Source organism: Ranitomeya variabilis, chromosome 6, assembly GCF_051348905.1.
Source record: "Ranitomeya variabilis isolate aRanVar5 chromosome 6, aRanVar5.hap1, whole genome shotgun sequence".
NCBI lineage: Eukaryota > Metazoa > Chordata > Amphibia > Anura > Dendrobatidae > Ranitomeya > Ranitomeya variabilis.
This window is the reverse complement of record NC_135237.1, coordinates 368,664,279-368,686,477: the sequence shown is the minus strand read 5'-3', so window position 1 is coordinate 368,686,477 and position 22,199 is coordinate 368,664,279. Positions and strand designations below refer to the sequence as shown.

The window sequence follows — 22,199 nt, the reverse complement described above, 5'->3', positions numbered from 1 at the left end:
AATTCTTTCAGCATTTTTGCAGCGCTTTTCATCCATTTAAAAGAATAGGGGAACATGCATCAAAAAATGTCAAAAACTCAGCATTTTACTCAGCATTTTTCCTGCCAAAACTCCAGTATTCACTTTTCTATTTTTCAATGAAATGTTCATCGAATAATCATACTAATACTTTATATTATTTTATAATGTGCATTCTGTCATAAGTGCAGATTTGAAATACTGATTTTTATTTTTTTATGTAGATTGAGGACTTATTGTCAACTCTAGATTTTGGAGAAAATGATGCCTCTACATGCAAAAGCGATGATACCCCCAGGTACTACTTTTAATGCGTTATTATTTTAATGTTTATTCAGTCATAACTGTATCGTGTGTCTTTAGATTTATTTCATAAATTATTTTATAAGAATTACAATGGTCCCTTAAAGGAGTTCTCCACTACTTGGACAACCCCTTCTGACGTCTCATGTTTAACCCCATTAAAAAAAAAAATTATGAAATAAATCTACTTTCCCCCTGTGCCTGCGCTGTTCCAGCACTTGCTCTCCCTCAACTCACATGTGATGTTGTTAAGTGTTGCAAGCCGGCTTCACTGTCCTCGTCTGCAGACGTATAAGTGATTAACAGGAAGCGAGCAGCCAGCCGCAACTCTCTCTTCCTGCTTATTACTTATACGTCCGAAACTGCGGACAGTGAAGCTGGTGCAGGGCTTGCCTGACGTAACAACCTCTTGTGAGCTGCTAGAGAGAGTGTGCCGACACCACTGGAACGGCATGGGAGATGAGAATAAGTTTTGTTTTTTACTTCAACGCGGCCAAATATGGGGAATGATAAGGGATTGTCAGCACGTTTTTAGATAATTTGCTGATCTTTTAGGGTCCCACCACCAAGTCAATCAGTGAATCCAAGAACTACCATCTTGAATGAAGCGGAGGTGCCCATACTCAACCTCTGCTCTTTTGATTGTTTGACACTGCTGGACAAAGCAGAGTACTCTCAATGATTGGAACTTGGGTCGAGCACCTTTGCTACACTCAAGACAGCGTTGCAGAGCTCTGTTGTTGGGTTTCCAGGGGTTCCAGTGTGACACCCAGTAATTCTATGTAAAGGGGATAACTTCATTTTAGGAATAACCCTTTAAAAGGGAACCTGTTGGCTGACACTTTCTGCTTGAGTCGTGGGCAGCATGCATCAGCCCCTGGCTGTGCAACCGTAGCCATGTATATTTTCATCTGAAAAGCTGTGGCGTTTCAAAGAAAAACATACTTTTAATCACCGGGGACTGAGCCGCACTATTGACTAGTCATAAACAGGAGTCCCTGGCGGCTTCTACCTACCTGCTGACAGTATCTGGCAATCCTCTGCTTGCATATGCATATAGGCAGTGGCTTGCCAGTCATTGTCAGCAGCCAGGGAGAAGCTGCTGCGGGACCGCCTGTACTACTACACTGCGTGCAGAATTATTAGGCAAGTTGTATTTTAGAGGACTATTTTTATTATTGATCAACAACTATGTTCTCAATCAACCCAAAAGACTCATAAATATCAAAGCTTAATATTTTTGGAAGTTGGAGTGGTTTTTTTTTTTTATTTGGCTATCTTAGGAGGATATCTGTTTGTGCAGGTAACTATTACTGTGTAGAATTATTAGGCAACTTAATAAAAACCAAATATATTCCCATCTCACTTGTTTATTTTCACCAGGTAAACCAATATCACTGCACAAAATTTAGAAATAAACATTTCTGACATGCAAAAACAAAACCAAAAAAAATTAGTGACCAATATACCCACCTTTCTTTATGATGACACTCAACAGCCTTCCATCCATAGATTCTGTCAGTTGCTTGATCTGTTTACGATCAACTTTGCGTGCAGCCTCCCAGACACTGTTCCGAGAGGTGCACTGTTTTCCCTCCCTTTAGATCTCACATTTTATGAGGGACCACAGGTTCTCTATGGGGTTCAGATCAGGTGAACAAGGGGGCCATGTCATTATTTTTTTTTTCTTTGAGACCTTTACTGACCAGCCACCCTGTGGAGTAGTTGTAGGCATGTGATGGAGCATTGTCCTGCATGAACATCATGTTTTTCTTGAACGATACCGACTTCTTCCTGTACCACAACTTGAAGAAGTTGTCTTCCAGAAACTGGCAGTAGATCTGGGAGTTGACCTTCACTCCATCCCCAACCCGAAAAAGTCCCATAAGTTAATCTTTGATGATACCGGCCCATACCAGTACCCCACCTCCACCTTGCTGGCGTCTGAGTCGGAGTGGAGCTCATTGCCCTTTACTGATCTAGCCTCTGGCCCATCCATCTGGCCCATCAAGAGTCACTCTCATTTCATCAGTCCATAAAACCTTTGAAAAGTCAGTCTTAAGATATTTCTTGGCCCAGTCTTGACATTTTATCTTATGTTTCTTGTTCAAAGGTGGTCGATTTTCAGCTTTCCTTACCTTGGCCATGTCCCTGAGTATTGCACGCCTTGTGCTTTTTGTTACTCCAGTAACATTGCAGCTCTGAAATATGGCAAATGGCATATTGGCAGCTTCACGCTTGATTTTCCTCAATTGGTGGGCAGTTATTTTGCGCCTTTTTTGCCCAACGCGCTTCTTGAGACCCTGTTGGCTATTTGCCATGAAACGCTTGATTGTTAGGTGATCACGCTTCAAAAGTTTGGCAATTTCAAGACTGCTGCATCCCTCTGTAAGACATCTCACAATTTTGGACTTTTCAGAGCCCGTCAAATCTCTCTTCTGACCCATTTTGCCAAAGGAAAGGAAGTTGCCTAATAATTAAGCACACCTTATATAGGGTGTTGATGTCATTAGACAACACCCCTCATCATTACAGAGATGCACATCACCTGATTTACTTAATTGGTAGTTCGCTCTCAAGCCTGAACAGCTTGGAGTAGGACAATATGTATAAAAAGTATCATGTGGTCAAAATACAACTTGCCTAATAATTCTGCACACAGTGTAGTTAATAGCGCGGCTCGGTCCCTAGCGGTGATTTAAAAGTATGTTTTCTCTGAGAACGCCACAGCACTTCAGAGTAAAACTCATATGGCTGTGATCGCACATCCAGTGGTTGTTACTTGCTGCCCACGGTTTGGGCAGCATGTATCAGCTGACAGGTTCCCTTTAAGCTTTAGTATTCTCAGCTTACTATATTTTCAGCATACTTTGGTTATTCCTGGGCCATTGTATCTTGAAACAACATACAACTGCCCTGGGGCATTGCTGATTGTGCAGTTGGTTGTAGGACCCAACCACTGACCATTAACTAGTCTAATGGTGCATTGTCACAAGTCAGTGAAGTAGTACATGCTCTGTGCTTCTTTCTGTACCTATGTCAGAGTGGACTGTTTCTGGCTTTGAGAGGAGTTGCTATATCTATAAATCTCTGTCCCTGCATATTAACTTATTTTTAATTTCTATATTTTTTTCGGTTCACCTTTGAGACAAATATTAGTTTTCCATAAACTTGTAATTGCAAGTCACAAAGCTTTCAACTTAACTTTGGTAATTCCAGACTGAATTAATACTGTAATCTTATATTGTAAATGTACTTTACATTATACGTTTAGCCAGATGGTTGCTTATTGCACAAATAAATTGTGATTCTGCAAAATTAAAAGGCCTTTTTTCGTGCATATATTGGATGGGGTGAGCTGTATCTACAAACTATATTCTTCTAAGTAATGACTCTTAGAAGAGGAAGAAAATAAAAGTACACAAATTAAAAGCCACCTTTTCATTAAGGGGTTAAAATATATAATTACTTTATCATCAATTTGAACATATTATTTAAGTCCGTCTCTTACCGAGAGCATCATACAGAGTGTGCATCTATGTGGAATATACATTCCCTGCTGTTGCCCTAACTTATTATGAGAATTGATCCTTAAATCAATGTGGAATAGATCTGTGGTACAGTGGCTGACAATAACAAAATAAGTTCCTTTTTTTTTTTTTGCATTTGATATATATTTCATTTGTTTCAGTAAACTGGATTCTTTATCCGTTGTTGAAGTGTTGGCAACCCCACCTCGTAGTGTGTATGGAATTGACCATGTAGAATTTAACAAGAAGATTACAGAGTACAAGAAAAGAATGAAAGAGAAGCAAGTAGAAATGGTCACTACTGAATTCTCACAGCAACAACAGGAACAGCTGGCTGAGATTAAGAAGCAAAAACTGCTAAAGAAAAAAATGAAAAGGCAAAGGTGTGCAGAACATAGTCGCATGGACCCACAAACCTATTTATTGGCGTTAGACCATGACTTGTACTCTGACAATCAAGTGGAATATGATGCAGAACTGGAGGAGGAAGAAGATGGTGGGAGCAAGATTAATTAAGCATGTTATTTCTATGTGTATATATATACAGTTATATGAAAAAGTTTGGGCACCCCTATTAATCTTAAGCTTAATGTTTTATAAAAATTGTTTTTTTTTGCAACAGCTATTTCAGTTTCATATATCTAATAACTGTTGGACACAGTAATGTTTCTGCCTTGAAATTAGGTTTATTGTACTAACAGAAAATGTGCAAATCTGCATTCAAACAAAATTTGACAGGTGCATAAGTATGGACACCTCACCAGAAAAGTGACATTAATATTTAGTAGATCCTCCTTTTGCAAAAATAACAGCCTCTAGTCGCTTCCTGTAGCTTTTAATGAGTTCCTGGATCCTGGATGAAGGTATTTTTGACCATTCCTCTTTACAAAACAATTCCAGTTCAGTTAAGTTTGATGGTCGCCGAGCATGGACAGCCACAATGATCCCACAGATGTTCAATGATATTCAGGTCTGGGGACTGGGATGGCCATTCCAGAACAGTGTAATTGTTCCTCTGCATGAATGCCTGAGTAGATTTGGAGCGGTGTTTTGGATCATTGTCTTGCTGAAAGATCCATCCCCTGCGTAACTTCAACTTTGTCACTGATTCATGAACATTATTGTCAAGAATCTGCTGATACTGAGAGGAATCCATGCGTCCCTCAACTTTAACAATATTCCCGGTGCCGGCATTGGCCACACAGCCCCAAAGCGTGATGGAACCTCCACCAAATTTTACTGTGGGTAGCAAGTGTTTTTCTTGGAATGCTGTGTTTTTTGCCGCCATGCATAACGCCTTTTTGTATGACCAAACAACTCAATCTTGGTTTCATCAGTCCACAGGACCTTCTTCCAAAAAGAAATTGGCTTCTCCAAATGTGCTTTTGCATACCTCAGCTGACTCTGTTTGTGGCGTGCTTGCAGAAACGGCTTCTTTCGCATCACTCTCCCATACAGCTTCTCCTTGTGCAAAGTGCGTTGTATAGTTGACCGATGCACAGTGACACCATCTGCAGCAAGTTGATGCTGCAGCTCTCTGGAGGTGGTCTGAGTATTGTCCTTGACTGATCTCACCATTCTTCTTCTCTGCCTTTCTGATGTTTTTCTTGGCCTGCCACTTCTGGCCTTAACAAGAACTGTACCTGTGTTCTTCCATTTCCTTACTATGTTCCTCACAGTGGAAATTGACAGGTTAAATCTCTGAGACAGCTTTTTGTATCCTTCCCCTGAACAACTATGTTGAATAATCTTTGTTTTCAGATAATTTGACAGTTGTTTTGAGGAGTCCATGATGCCACTCTTCAGAGGAGATTCAAACAGGAGAACAACTTGCAAGTGGCCACTTTAAGTAGCTTTTCTCATGATTGCATACACCTGGCTATAAAGTTCAAAGCTCAATGAGGTTACAAAACCAAAAAAGTGCTTTAGTAAGTCAGTAAAAAGTAGGTAGGAGTATTTAAAACAAGAAAATGATAAGGGTGCCCATACTTATGCACCTGTCAAATTTTGTTTGAATGCAGATTGCACATTTTCTGTTAGTACAATAAACCTCATTTCAAGGCAGAAACATTACTGTGCCCAACAGTTATTAGATATATGAAACTGAAATAGCTGTTGCAAAAAAAACAATTTTTATAAAACATTAAGCTTAAGATTAATAGAAGTGCCCAAACTTTTTCATATAACTGTATGTCTTTACAATGTCCATTTTTCTGATGTACAGTAATAAAGCACTTGTTAATTATTGTAGAATTTGAGATCAGTCTTGCTGAAAGCCAACTTCAGAAATGAAAGTGCATAATTCTTTCCCCAAGACAAGTGTTTGAAGATCTGGGTATGTAGGAGGTTCATATACAGCTCTGGCAAAAATTACGAGATCACTGCAAAATTTTCAGTTTGTCTGATTTTTCTCTTTATGCCGGTATCACACTTGCAAGAAACTCACACGAGTCTCGCATCTCACTACCCGGCACTGCCGCCGGCATTCAGACTGGAGCGTGCGGCTGCATAGAAATACATGCAGCCACACACTCCGGACCCGAGTGCCGGCGGCAGTGCCGGGTATTGAGATGCGAGACTCGTGAGTTTCTTGCAAGTGTGACCCTGGCCTTACAGGTATATTTTTGAGTAAAATGTAAATTGATCTTTTATTCTATAAACTACTGACAACATGTTTTCGAATTTCCAAGCACTAAATTTTGTATTTATTTTCGGAAAATGAGAAATGGTCAAAGTAGCAAACAATGCAGTGCTGGCAGACCTCAAATAATGCTAAGAAAACAAGTTCATAATCATTTAGAAACAACAATACTAATGTTTTAACTCTGGAAGAGTTCAGAAATCAATATTTTGTGGAATAACCATGATTTTTAATCACAGCTTTCTCCAGTCACCTTCCATGACAGCGGTACAGGAGGATGTCTCCCCGCCCTAATGGGGGACAGGAAACACAAAAGAGGTTAAATATCCTCCTCTTCCTGCAGCCTCCAGTGTTTTTCCTGTCCCCTATGGGGCATGAAGAGGTCCTGCTGTGGTGCTGCCATGTCCGGCGATCGGAGCACCCAGTTTAACTCACGATTAGCCGGGCAGCTGGGGTCGGGTGCGACGCTCTTTTCCCTTCATAGTTGTTCCCGTCTCCATCTTTGCTCATGGACTCGGGACCCTCATTCCCGATCCTCCCGCGCCCCCTTCGGTGGTAAAGTGGGGCAGTGACGTGCGGCCGGGGTCCCCCACAGCTCCCCGGCTTCCTCTCCTTGGCTCTGGATTCAGAGTATGCGCGCACCGGAAGTGACGCGCCCAAACTTCTGGTTCACTTCCTGTGCGTTCCACCGTGGAGCACACGCGCGCCCAGCACCGCTGCTGGTACAGTGGAGCCGGCTGCCACGTGGGGCGTTCCCGCCTGGGTTCCCCCCTCCCCCCCTGCACCTGCAGACCTGGGAGAGGAGGAGAACGCTATTCCGGACGCCTGTGACGTCAGTTATTTAACCCTGGTCAGGGTTCACCTCCAATTAAGGCCCACTGTCTGTCTGTGTGTGACTGTGACGGATTGACAGACCATGAATGGTGACAGACCTCTCTCTGCATCTGCCGAGCCCTACCGTGAGTAGCGGACGAAGGTCCTTTACTTCTAGGTGTCAATTAGACTCAGTCCCCTTCTCTCTCTTTTTTAGGGAGACAAGGCTCCTGCCCCTAAGGACAAAACTTCCAGGAAAGCGGAAGATCGCAAGTGTGGTGTGTGTGCATCAAAGCTTCCTTCCTCATACAAGAAGAAGCTTTGCCAACCCTGCACTGATGAGGTGTTGCGCACCGAACAAGCGTGTCTGTTCGAACGCATTAAATTCCTTATTGAACAGGAGGTCCAGTCCTTGGTATCGGCCCTTTCCCATACCCTATTACCGCAGCCGCCTCCTCCAAAAAAGAGGAAATTATCGACGGTAGAGTCTGACTCAGACTCTGGTGAATTACGTTCTTCTGACTCCGAGGATATGTGGGAGAATGAGGGCTCCACTTCTACCCCCAAAGAGGATAATGAAAAATATTATTTTTCCTATGAAGACATACGAGAGTTAATTAGTATGGTCAGGGGGACAATGGGTGTTGAGGAAGAAGAGGTGAAGCTGTCAGCAAGGCTAGTTATGAAGAATAGAGGGGTTCTCAAGCTTTTTTTTTTTTTTAAATTAAATAATTTAAAAAACGGCGTGGGGTCCCCCCTCATTTTTGACAACTATTCATTCTATCTACAGGAAGTTGTTTTTTTTCTCTTTGTGCACTCAACTTTATTGGCATGCACGAAGAGAAAAAAAAAGCATGAGAAAAACGCACCAAAAAAAACCACACCTAAACCAGAGTTTTTGGCACAGCTTCTTTCCTGCCAAGATGATCAGGTTTTGCTGCAGAAAAAAACATAAAGCAAAAACACCCTGCGTGCTTTTCCTTATCAGTGGAACCTATAATAAAAGATGCAACAGGGATAGAAAAAATATGCCGCTCCTGCGTTAGTAAAACAGGAGGCTATATGACTGTCATACACACAACTGTTCTCAGGATCTACTTGAAGTATGGGGACAACAAGTGAACCGCCCACAAAGTTAGTGGAGTCGGTCTGAGATGGGGTGTGACAAAGCCCACCCAACAAATTAATGGAAAGCTGTGACATTGTTTACACCAGAAATGTTACTCCAGTCCATGACGCATGCCTTATTAAGCCCTTAGGCCATGTGCACACGTTCAGGATTTTTAGCGTTTTTTTAGCGTTTTTTCGCTATAAAAACGTGATAAAAACGCGAAAAAAACGCTTACATATGCCTCCTATTATTTTAAGTGTATTCCGCATTTTTTGTGCAAATGTAGCCTTTTTTTCCGCGAAAAAATCGCATCGCGGAAAAAAAAGCAACATGTTCATTAAAATGCGGAATTGCAGGGGATTCCGCACACCTAGGGGTCCATTGATCTGCTTACTTCCCGCACGGGGCTGTGCACACCATGCGGGAAGTAAGCAGATTATGTGCGGTTGGTACCCAGGGTGGAGGAGAGGAGACTCTCCTCCACGCACTGGGCACCATATAAGTGGTCAAAAAATAAGAATTAAAATAAAAAACAGTCCTATACTCACCCTCGATGTCTTCCCGCCTCCACTGCACGCTGCCGTTCGGTTCCTGTAGCTGGTGTGCGGCGAAAGACCTGCCGATGACGTCACTGTCCTGTGATTGGTCGTGAGCGGTCATGTGACCGCTCACGTGACCGTGACGTCACGGAAGGTCCTGTGCGCACAGACCAGCTATAGGAAGAGGAGCCGGACGCCGGTGAGGAGATGTCTGGGTGAGTATAAGCATTTTTTTATTTTTTTTATTATTTTTAAACATTCTATCTTTTACTATAGATGCGGCATAAGCTGCATCTATAGTAAAAAGTTGGTCACACTTGTCAAACGCTATGTTTGACAAGTGTGACCAACCTGTCAGTCAGTTTTCCAAGCGATGCTACAGATCGCTTGGAAAACTTTAGCATTCTGCAAGCTAATTACGCTTGCAGAATGCTAAAAAAACGCGAAAAAAACGGAAAAAAAAGCAAAAAAAAAAATGCGGATTTCTTGCAGAAAATTTCCGGTTTTCTTCAGGAAATTTCTGCAAGAAATCCTGAACGTGTGCACATACCCTTAGTGACAGAGCCAATTTGGTACTTAATGACCAAGCCAATTTTTACAATTCTTACCACTATCACTTTATGAGGTTATAGCTCTGAAATGCTTCAACATATCCCACTGATTCTGAGATTCTTTTTTCATGACATATTGTACTTCATGTTAGTGGTAAAAAATGTTGATATAACTTGCATTTATTTATGAAAAAAAATTGAAATTTGGCAAAAATGTTGAAAATTTTGCAGGTTTCAAACTTTTAATTTTTGTGCCCTAATATCAGATAGTGATATCGCATTAGACATTTCCCGCATGTCTACTTTACATCAGTACAATTTTGGAAATATATATTTTTTTGTCAGGACGTTATAAGGGTTAAAAGTTGACCAGTGATTTCTCATTTTTCCAACATAATTTACAAAACCATTTTTTTAGGGATCACCTCACTTTTGAAGTGAGTTTGGGGGGTCAATATAACAGAAAATACCCAAAAGTGACACCATTCTAAAAACTGCACCCCTCAAGGTGCGCAAAACCACATTCAAGAAGTTTATTAACCCTTCAAGTGCTTCACGAGAACTAAAGCAATGTGGACGGAAAATATGAACATTTTACTTTTTTCACAAAAAATTAGCTTTGGAATCAAACTTTTATTTTCACAAGGGTATCAGGAGTAAATGAACAACAAAATTTGTTGTGCAATTTCTCGTGAGTACGCCGATACCCCATATGTGGGGAAAATCCACTGTTTGGGTGCATGGCAGGGCTTTTTGAACGCAAAATTGGCTGGAATCAATGGCGGGCGCTATGTCGCGTTTGGAGACCCCCTGATGTACCTAGACAGTGGAAACTCCCCAATTCTAACTCCAACCCTAACCCCAACCCTAAGGCTTCTTTCACACATCAGGTTTTTTTGTTTCAGGCTAATTCCAGCTCTTCCGGAAAAAAACGGAATCGGAATAGTGTAAAACCGGATCCGGCTTTTCCCCCATTGACTTGTATTAGCGCCGGATTGTTCCGGATGGCCCAGCATTCCTTACGGTTTGATGCCGGATCTGGCGGACAATCAATTCTGGTGTCTGGAAAAAACGTCAACTGTAGCGTTTTTTTGTCTGCGGCAAAAAAGCCGGAAGGGCCGGATCCGGCCTTTCCGGCTTTTCGCTGCAATGCATGTCTATGGATGCCGGATCCGGAAAATGGCGGATCCGGCCGCCTGATCTGGCTTTTTACACTGAGCATGCTCAGAAACTGTGGGCCTGCCCCAGGACTATATATAAAGCAATGCCATTGAGGCCTTCACTCATTTCCAGCCATACTGCCAGCCAGAGAGACCACAAGAGACACACCCTGTCAAGACAGAAGAACAAAGGAGCCAGAGAGCGGAGCCAGCTACAAACCTGCCACAGAGCCCAGCCAGCTCTCCTGCCACAGAGGCCTGCCAGCGCTCCTGCCACAGAGGCCTGCCAGCGCTCCTGCCACAAAGGCCTGCCAGCTATAACCTGCCACAGAGCCCAGCCAGCTCTCCTGCCACAGAGGCCTGCCAGCTATAACCTGCCACATAGGCCTGCCAGCTATAACCTGCCACAGAGCCCAGCCAGCTCTCCTGCCACAGAGGCCTGCCAGCTATAACCTGCCACATAGGCCTGCCAGCCATAACCTGCCACAGAGCCCAGCCAGCTCTCCTGCCACAGAGGCCTGCCAGCTACCTGCCACAAAGGCCTGCCAGCTATAACTTGCCACAGAGCCCAGCCAGCTCTCCTGCCACAGAGGCCTGCCAGCTCTCCTGCCACAGAGGTCTGCCAGCTACCTGCCACAAAGGCCTGCCAGCTATAACCTGCCACAGAGTCCAGCCAGCTCTCCTGCCACAGAGGCTTGCCAGCTACCTGCCACAGAGGCCTGCCAGCTCTCCTGCCACAGAGCCCAGCCAGCTCTCCTGTCACAGAGGCCTGCCAGCTATAACCTGCCACAGAGGCCTGCCAGCTATAACCTGCCACAGAGCCCAGCCAGCTCTCCTGCCACAGAGGCCTGCCAGCTACCTGCCACAGAGGCCTGCCAGCTACCTGCCACAGAGCCCAGCCAGCTCTCCTGCCACAGAGGCCTGCCAGCTACCTGCCAGAGGTCTGCCAGCTATAACCTGCCACAGAGCCCAGCCAGCCAAGCCGTACCAAAGCAGACATGTCTTCTTCTGGGAGCCCTCCTCCCCGTCGGCAGCGCACTGAGGTAAATATGTTTTTAACATGATTTTGCTCTCTTGCTCCCTCGCTGTCGTGTGTGTGTGTATGTGTGTCTGTTTGTGTATGTGTGTGTGTGTGTGTGTGTGTGTGAATGTATGTCTGTGTGTGTATTTGTGTATGTATGTGTATATTAATGTATTTTGTCATTTTGCATCTTTGTAGGAAGCTGCTGAAGCTGCTGCCATAGTCCAAGAGGTGCTCCACGAAGAAGAGGGAAGGGGTGGAGAAAGACATAGAGAGGGTTCACAATTGGTATATTTCTTTCATGTATTGCAGAACCACAACCTAACACTACACACAACACATAATACTAGATACTTACAGATAGAACACAACACATACAAACTGATACATTCAGACATCACACAACACATAAAAAACTTATCATTATAGATATCACATGGCACACAACACATAGAAAGGCTACCTACAAGCACAACATTTTTATGTTATTTTTCTTCTAGAGTTTGGATTCTGGTGCTCCATCGAGAGGTCCTTCCTTGGCTGCCAGGGTCGTCGGCGTGAGAGTCGTGGCGGCCGTCGTCATGTAAGATTTTTTTTCTTTTTGTAGGTTTTCTATGTTTACAATTTTGTGTTAATTTATTTTTCCCTTTTTGATAATAGGTTTCACAGTGTGCTCCTGATTCTGACGGTGAGGAGGTTGGCCTTGATATTGACCTCCTCATCGATCTTGTCCGAGACAGGGAGCCGCTGTGGAACATGGGTGACCGCCGCCATGCTGATATCACAGTGACCCGTCGAGTCTGGGAGCAAATCTGCCAAGAACTTATATCGAGATGGGAGGACTTTGATGTTCAGGCCCAGAATCAAGAACGTAAGTATCCACAGTTCAGTTTTGTTGATGCATTCTAAGTATTGCTTCTAACCAAGTTGTGTTTCTCCTTTTTTAACAGGTGAGAGGATTGTGAAAAGGTGGCGGTCGATCAGGGATCGCTTTAAGAAGGAGTTCAACAAAGAGATGCGGGCCCCGAGTGGATCTGGAGGACGCAGGAGCAAATACAAGTATGCCCGAGCCCTGTCGTTCCTCAGGTCAACGATGGTGACACGAAGGTAAATATTACCCACCACATGCACTAACAAATGTCTAAACCTCTTTTGCTCTTTCAGCCAGGGCCATGCAATGACAGTATATTAATTGTTTGTTTTTCTCTTTTGTTCCACAGCACCGTCGGGAGCCTGCAGCACAGTTGAACCCTTCTACGGCGATTCCTCATGAGGCCGCCACCGAGGGACACTTTGACAGTGAGGAACCCTCTGCACCTTCCCACTATGCACCTTCCCACACATCGGATCCCTCTGTCCCATCCACGAGCGCTGGAGCATCCTGGCCGGTTCCATTGCATGTATCTGCTGGTGAGGATATATCGTTTCCTGTACCCCACCCCTCTGCTGCAGCCACCTCTAGTACACCTGTACTTCGGCAGAGGGGTCAGGTACAGAGTTATGCGCCTGAGTTCTTACACCTGAACGCATCATTCCAGAACTGTCTGAAAGTTTTGTCCGAGCAAATGGCTACAGGTTTTAATTTTATAAATAAAACTATACTCGAGATGCATACACTTCTGTTAACGATGTGTTCAGAGGCAAGACAGTCACCGAACAATACTTTTTTCCAGTCGGTGCTTGAGCAAATGGAGATGCTATCTGCTTCTCAGCAGATGCAAGTAATGGAATCCTGCCAGTCTACTCTAGCGCTCATTGCCTCAAGAGCAGAGACTCTTGCCACCCATGCTGCAGCTGCCCCCCCCCTTCCTCCACTGTTCATCACTACAGCCATTACCATCCTTCTTCTGACCCCTACGACCAACCTGTCCGTGCCACATCCCACCAACCTCACCATCACCCACATCGTGCCCGTGCCCCGTTCCACCAGCCACAACACTTCCAGCGTTCCCGTGCCCCTTCACACCAGCCACACTTCCAGCATCCCGCCCGTGCCCCTTCCCACCAATATGATGATCCTGACCCATACCACTTCCCATCCACGCCTCCTCTCCCTGGCCACTACCACCAGCCTGTTTCACCTCCTTCCCAACCCTCTTCTCCACCCATCACTGCTTCTGCCTCCCAATCCTCCCAAAACATCACCTACACCCCTCCATCCTACCAAATTCCTAACCCCAATCCCACTTTCTTGCCCACCCGGTCAATTGCCTTCTCCACTCCTTCACCACTACCTATTGATCCTTCCCCACCACCAACACATTCCCCTCTCCACACTCCCACTGTCGAAGTGTCCCTATCCGACAGCCTCTCCAGCACTATCTCCACCCCGACTTATTCCAATCTGTAGTTTGTTTTGTATGCTGCAAAATTTATTTATTTTTGTTTCCAAATAAAAGTTGGGTTTGGATATTGTAAAAAATTTTTTTAAATATAACTTTGTTGTTTACAGCTATCTTGTATTTATTCTTTATAAGGTATAGATTAACACACTTTTGTTAAACAAGGTTTATTGGTCAGAGGTAAAATACTTTGGGTACAAACCCAAACAGGAACACATCTTGGGTAAAAGGTAAAACCAAACAGGTACACATCTTGGGTAATGGGTAAAACCAAACAGGTACACATCTTGGGTAAAAGGTGAAAAAATTACTAGGTTCAAGACAAATTGTTTAAACTCTCTCATCCTGCCAGTGTATTCTTCCTTCGGGTGAAAAAATATTCTGCAAAGTGATCCCGTATTCTGGAAACAGTGGCAGAACTTCTATACGTTTGGTTGCTATAATCAGCCAAGGTGGTTTCTGCAGAGTGGTCCTCAATGGAAAGCTGTTCCTTGGATATAACATAATTGTGTAGGACAACACACGCTTTCACTACCTCATCCACAGTGTCTGTCTTCAAGTTAATGGATGTCAGTAGAACTCTCCATTTGGCGGCTAAGATCCCAAACGCACACTCCACCATTCCCCGTGCACGTGTGAGTCGGTAGTTGAAAATTCTTTTAGTATTGTTTAAACCACAGCTGGAGTAGGGTTTCAAAAGATGTTCTGAAAGCTGAAAAGCTTCATCTCCAACACAAAAGGCATTGGTGGCTCAGAGGTTTGAGGCAGTGGTCTGGGGGGGGGGGAATTGAAAGGTTTGTCCATACAAATGCCGTCCCATAGAGGACAGTTTGAAAACTTGAGAATCATTAGAGCAGCCATATGCCCCAATATCCACCGCTACAAATTTGTAATCCGCATCGGTAATGGCCATCAGCACGATGGAAAAGTACTTTTTATAGTTGAAAAACTGAGATCCAGAACCAGCCGGTTTCACGATACGGATGTGTTTCCCATCCACCGCTCCCAAGGAATTGGGAAACTGACACACTTCCTGGAATCTGTCAGCAACTTCCAACCATGTCTGCATTGTGGGATGTGGAATGAATTCGTTGTGCAGAGAGTCCCACACAGCACGGCAAGTGTGCCTCACTATTCCAGATATGGTTGAAATGCCCAGTCTGAAATGAAAATGTAGTGAAGACAGGGATTCACCAGTTACTAGGAATCTGTGAACAAAAGCAAGGCAGAAATTACTGCAAATTCAAAATATCATTCAATGAAAGTGCGCTACAAGAGTAGATCCAAAAAGAATGCTTACCGAAGAGTGACCATCAGACGCTCAGCTGGTGTAATGGAGAGTCTGCAATAGGTATCACTCCTTCTTATTAGATGTTCAACCCGCTCCACCAATACATCAAAGTTCTCAGCTTTCATCCGCACATAGCTGAAAAACTTGTCAGGGTCTCCTCATAGCTCCATGTATAAAGTAGAAAAGACTCCCCGCGTCATTCTCTGTGCCGTGATGGGGTGGATCCACAAACGGCGCAGATGCATGACACGCGGTCTCTCTCGCTCCTTCTCAATAACAATTGCTTTCAATCGATTCGCCTCCACGATGAAATCCACGTTGTTCTGCAGAATCTTCGCAATAATGCTGTCCATCTTGCTCTGTATCTTGCTCCTCTCAAACCTGTCACAGATGGGCTGTAGGAACACTGTATATATAGTTTTCAGCGGGCCAATCACCTTTTTAGCCTTTCAGGGTGCGTTTCTAGAAACCGGATCAGTCAAAAACCGGATGGAAAACCGGACGAAACAGATGACAACCGGATGAGACGGATCTGTTTTCTCGCCGGATCCGGACACCTGATCCGGCTGAAAAACGGATCCGTCTCATCCGGTTTTTACAAAATAAGCCGGATCCGGCGCTGCGGCGTGACACCGAGACCGGAATACGGCGAAAAACCTGATGTGGGAAAGCAGCCTAACCATAATCCCAACCATAACCACAACCCTTACTTTAGCCACAACTCTAACCCTAGCTTTATCCCAACTCTAACCCTAGCTTTAGCCCAGCTCACTTTAGCCCAACTCTAACCCTAATGGAAATAAATATTTTTTTTAATTTCATTATTTTTACCTAAGTAAAGGGGGGGTTAACTTACTATTTTTTTATTTTGATCACTGTGATGGGGTCTATCACAGTGATCAAAATGAACCAATAGGAAAAATTTCCTATTGGTGCCGGTTGGCAGATTTTGGTGGGAGCATTGCATATGTGCCCGCCATTTTCTTCCCGGAAGAACACGCCAGCGGAGGTACCGGAGGGGGATTGGAGGAGCCATTTCTCTCTCCTCTGATGTGCGATCACATCAGAGGAAAGAGAAATTAAATGGGAAATCGGACTTTTTTTTGCGCTCGGTAAAAAGCAACCTGAATCATGTTCTCTGGGGTCTCAGCTACCGTCGGTAGCCGAGACCTCTGAGAAATTCTGACTACAGGAATTATATATTTACAATAATTAGAGATAAGAGGATTCTCTGTAACATCATTCTCCAGCCGTTCTAGTGAGAAAATACACTCGTGCATGCCAGCTTTGCCATTGTGCATATGTGGAATTTGACATTTGTGTTAGAGCAAACCTAGTTAATTTCCCTTTCTCTGTTTATAGAATTTAGTTAATTAACCCCTTACTAACATCTGCCATACACGAACAGCGCAGCAGAAAATGTGTTCCCGAAAACCACTGTCTTTGTGCGTCTCTGTAGGTGATGATGGCTACTGTCTCTGACAGCAGACCATCCCTGCATGTCGTCATAGGGGGCTATACGCCCCCACCCTGCATCAGTGATCGCTGTGATTGGCCGGTCAATTCTGACTAGGCAATCACAGTGTGAGCAATAAAGTTAAGAGAAACAAAATTGAAGGCAAGTGGTGATTAGTGTCTGAGGGAGCACCAATCATAGGAGTTGAAAGGGATGGGGTGATCATGGCATCACCTCTGTTTATTTACCCTTTTGGCACCGGTGGCTTAAACAATAGTTATTGACAAATCAGAACCAAAAGAGTTAATTGAACATAATGATTACCGCGGCCGCAGTGCTCTGATCAGTATTGCTGATCGGAGTCTGTGCCTAAGGACTTTTTCTTTATTATTTCTATAATTAGAGTAGCGAGAGTCGCAGGGCATTAGTGGAGCGGACGTCGCATTGTTAATGACGTCTGTTTTTCTTTTGCAGAAATAAAATAATAGTACCAAGTAGCTTTATAGATAGGACATTACAGGAGCGGACGTCGCTTTGTTAGTGACGTCCATTTTTATTTTGCAGCAAAAAAATAATAATACACAGTAGATTTTCTATAGGTAGGGCATTAGTTACATAGTTACATAGTTATTAAGGTTGAAGGAAGACTGTAAGTCCATCTAGTTCAACCCATAGCCTAACCTAACATGCCCTAACATGTTGATCCAGAGGAAGGCAAAAAAAAACCATGTGGCAAAGAGTAAGCTCCACCTTGGGGAAAAAAATTCCTTCCCGACTCCACATACGGCAATCAGACACAACACATACAAACTGATACATTCAGACATCACACAACACATAAAAAACTTATCATTATAGATATCACATGGCACACAACACATAGAAAGGCTACCTACAAGCACAACATTTTTATGTTATTTTTCTTCTAGAGTTTGGATTCTGGTGCTCCATCGAGAGGTCCTTCCTTGGCTGCCAGGGTCGTCGGCGTGAGAGTCGTGGCGGCCGTCGTCATGTAAGATTTTTTTTCTTTTTGTAGGTTTTCTATGTTTACAATTTTGTGTTAATTTATTTTTCCCTTTTTGATAATAGGTTTCACAGTGTGCTCCTGATTCTGACGGTGAGGAGGTCGGCCTTGATATTGACCTCCTCATCGATCTTGTCCGAGACAGGGAGCCGCTGTGGAACATGGCTGACCGCCGCCATGCTGATATCACAGTGACCCGTCGAGTCTGGGAGCAAATCTGCCAAGAACTTATATCGAGATGGGAGGACTTTGATGTTCAGGCCCAGAATCAAGAACGTAAGTATCCACAGTTCAGTTTTGTTGATGCATTCTAAGTATTGCTTCTAACCAAGTTGTGTTTCTCCTTTTTTAACAGGTGAGAGGATTGTGAAAAGGTGGCGGTCGATCAGGGATCACTTTAAGAAGGAGTTCAACAAAGAGATGCGGGCCCCGAGTGGATCTGGAGGACGCAGGAGCAAATACAAGTATGCCCGAGCCCTGTCGTTCCTCAGGTCAACGATGGTGACACGAAGGTAAATATTACCCACCACATGCACTAACAAATGTCTAAACCTCTTTTGCTCTTTCAGCCAGGGCCATGCAATGACAGTATATTAATTGTTTGTTTTTCTCTTTTGTTCCACAGCACCGTCGGGAGCCTGCAGCACAGTTGAACCCTTCTACGGCGATCCCTCATGAGGCCGCCACCGAGGGACACTTTGACAGTGAGGAACCCTCTGCACCTTCCCACTATGCACCTTCCCACACATCGGATCCCTCTGTCCCATCCACGAGCGCTGGAGCATCCTGGCCGGTTCCATTGCATGTATCTGCTGGTGAGGATATATCGTTTCTTGTACCCCACCCCTCTGCTGCAGCCACCTCTAGTACACCTGTACTTCGGCAGAGGGGTCAGGTACAGAGTTATGCGCCTGAGTTCTTACACCTGAACGCATCATTCCAGAACTGTCTGAAAGTTTTGTCCGAGCAAATGGCTACAGGTTTTAATTTTATAAATAAAACTATACTCGAGATGCATACACTTCTGTTAACGATGTGTTCAGAGGCAAGACAGTCACCGAACAATACTTTTTTCCAGTCGGTGCTTGAGCAAATGGAGATGCTATCTGCTTCTCAGCAGATGCAAGTAATGGAATCCTGCCAGTCTACTCTAGCGCTCATTGCCTCAAGAGCAGAGACTCTTGCCACCCATGCTGCAGCTGCCCCCCCCCTTCCTCCACTGTTCATCACTACAGCCATTACCATCCTTCTTCTGACCCCTACGACCAACCTGTCCGTGCCACATCCCACCAACCTCACCATCACCCACATCGTGCCCGTGCCCCGTTCCACCAGCCACAACACTTCCAGCGTTCCCGTGCCCCTTCACACCAGCCACACTTCCAGCGTCCCGCCCGTGCCCCTTCCCACCAATATGATGATCCTGACCCATACCACTTCCCATCCACTTCATCCACGCCTCCTCTCCCTGGCCACTACCACCAGCCTGTTTCACCTCCTTCCCAACCCTCTTCTCCACCCATCACTGCTTCTGCCTCCCAATCCTCCCAAAACATCACCTACACCCCTCCATCCTACCAAATTCCTAACCCCAATCCCACTTTCTTGCCCACCCGGTCAATTGCCTTCTCCACTCCTTCACCACTACCTATTGATCCTTCCCCACCACCAACACATTCCCCTCTCCACACTCCCACTGTCGAAGTGTCCCTATCCGACAGCCTCTCCAGCACTATCTCCACCCCGACTTATTCCAATCTGTAGTTTGTTTTGTATGCTGCAAAATTTATTTATTTTTGTTTCCAAATAAAAGTTGGGTTTGGATATTGTAAAAAAAATTTTTAAATATAACTTTGTTGTTTACAGCTATCTTGTATTTATTCTTTATAAGGTATAGATTAACACACTTTTGTTAAACAAGGTTTATTGGTCAGAGGTAAAATACTTTGGGTACAAACCCAAACAGGAACACATCTTGGGTAAAAGGTAAAACCAAACAGGTACACATCTTGGGTAATGGGTAAAACCAAACAGGTACACATCTTGGGTAAAAGGTGAAAAAATTACTAGGTTCAAGACAAATTGTTTAAACTCTCTCATCCTGCCAGTGTATTCTTCCTTCGGGTGAAAAAATATTCTGCAAAGTGATCCCGTATTCTGGAAACAGTGGCAGAACTTCTATACGTTTGGTTGCTATAATCAGCCAAGGTGGTTTCTGCAGAGTGGTCCTCAATGGAAAGCTGTTCCTTGGATATAACATAATTGTGTAGGACAACACACGCTTTCACTACCTCATCCACAGTGTCTGTCTTCAAGTTAATGGATGTCAGTAGAACTCTCCATTTGGCGGCTAAGATCCCAAACGCACACTCCACCATTCCCCGTGCACGTGTGAGTCGGTAGTTGAAAATTCTTTTAGTATTGTTTAAACCACAGCTGGAGTAGGGTTTCAAAAGATGTTCTGAAAGCTGAAAAGCTTCATCTCCAACACAAAAGGCATTGGTGGCTCAGAGGTTTGAGGCAGTGGTCTGGGGGGGGGGGGGAATTGAAAGGTTTGTCCATACAAATGCCGTCCCATAGAGGACAGTTTGAAAACTTGAGAATCATTAGAGCAGCCATATGCCCCAATATCCACCGCTACAAATTTGTAATCCGCATCGGTAATGGCCATCAGCACGATGGAAAAGTACTTTTTATAGTTGAAAAACTGAGATCCAGAACCAGCCGGTTTCACGATACGGATGTGTTTCCCATCCACCGCTCCCAAGGAATTGGGAAACTGACACACTTCCTGGAATCTGTCAGCAACTTCCAACCATGTCTGCATTGTGGGATGTGGAATGAATTCGTTGTGCAGAGAGTCCCACACAGCACGGCAAGTGTGCCTCACTATTCCAGATATGGTTGAAATGCCCAGTCTGAAATGAAAATGTAGTGAAGACAGGGATTCACCAGTTACTAGGAATCTGTGAACAAAAGCAAGGCAGAAATTACTGCAAATTCAAAATATCATTCAATGAAAGTGCGCTACAAGAGTAGATCCAAAAAGAATGCTTACCGAAGAGTGACCATCAGACGCTCAGCTGGTGTAATGGAGAGTCTGCAATAGGTATCACTCCTTCTTATTAGATGTTCAACCCGCTCCACCAATACATCAAAGTTCTCAGCTTTCATCCGCACATAGCTGAAAAACTTGTCAGGGTCTCCTCATAGCTCCATGTATAAAGTAGAAAAGACTCCCCGCGTCATTCTCTGTGCCGTGATGGGGTGGATCCACAAACGGCGCAGATGCATGACACGCGGTCTCTCTCGCTCCTTCTCAATAACAATTGCTTTCAATCGATTCGCCTCCACGATGAAATCCACGTTGTTCTGCAGAATCTTCGCAATAATGCCGTCCATCTTGCTCTGTATCTTGCTCCTCTCAAACCTGTCACAGATGGGCTGTAGGAACACTGTATATATAGTTTTCAGCGGGCCAATCACCTTTTTAGGGTACGTTCACACAGGACTTTTTTGCTGCTTTTTTTTGCTGCTTTTTTTTATGCTAATTTTCAGCTGCTTTTTACAGTACCAGTAAAGCCTATGAGATTTCAGAAATCTCATGCACACACGTTGGTTTTTTGTTTGATCAGTTTTTTCTGCTTTGCTGCTTTTTTTGGACATAGGGCATGTCACTTCTTTCAGCGTTTTTGCTGCGTTTTTGCAGCATTTTTTCACCCATTGACTTGAATGGGTGATGAAAAAAACGCTGCAAAAACACTGAAAAAACGCATGTAGCATTATTTGCTGCGTTTTTTGTGCAGAAAATCATGGCCAGCAGGAAGGGATCTCACAGCCAAGAGCTTAGGGGTGTGGTTAGTGAGGTGTGAAGAGCCATTGTGAGGTGTGAAGAGCCATTGGGAGGTGTCCTGATTGTGATCTATTGTGAGGGAGTTCCTGGTAGTGAGGTGTGAAGAGCCATTGTGAGGTGTCCTGATTGTGATCTATTGTGAGGGAGTTCCTGGTAGTGAGGTGTGAAGAGCCATTGTGAGCCATTGTGAGGTGTGAAGAGCCATTGTGAGGTGTGCTGATTGTGATCTATTGTGAGGGAGTTCCTGGTAGTAAGGTGTGAAGAGCCATTGTGAGGTGTCCTAGCAGCTGAAAATTGGCATAAAAAAAGGAGCAAAAATCTGCAGCAAAAATCTGCAGCAAAAAAGTCCTGTGTGAACGTACCCAAAAAACGCACCAAAAACGCACCAAAAAAACGCACCTAAATTAGCATAAAAAAAGCAGCAAAAAAAAGCAGCAAAAAAGTCCTGTGTGAACGTACCCTTAGCCTTTCAGGGTGCGTTTCTAGAAACCGGATCAGTCAAAAACCGGATGGAAAACCGGACGAAACAGATGACAACCGGATGAG

At 44.3% G+C, this 22,199-nt stretch overlaps 1 protein-coding gene across 1 annotated transcript in view; it reads left to right on the top strand.

The window, feature by feature from the left end:
* The window catches only part of RBFA (ribosome binding factor A), a 31,399-nt gene extending 25,292 nt beyond the window's left edge, over positions 1–6,107 (top strand). The window contains exons 6-7 of the mRNA XM_077270020.1: positions 243–316; positions 4,013–6,107. Of these exons, the coding sequence (XP_077126135.1) occupies positions 243–316; positions 4,013–4,367 (429 nt within the window). The 3' untranslated portion in view covers positions 4,368–6,107. The remainder of the gene's footprint in view (positions 1–242; positions 317–4,012) is intronic.
* The last annotated feature ends 16,092 nt before the right edge of the window (positions 6,108–22,199 follow it).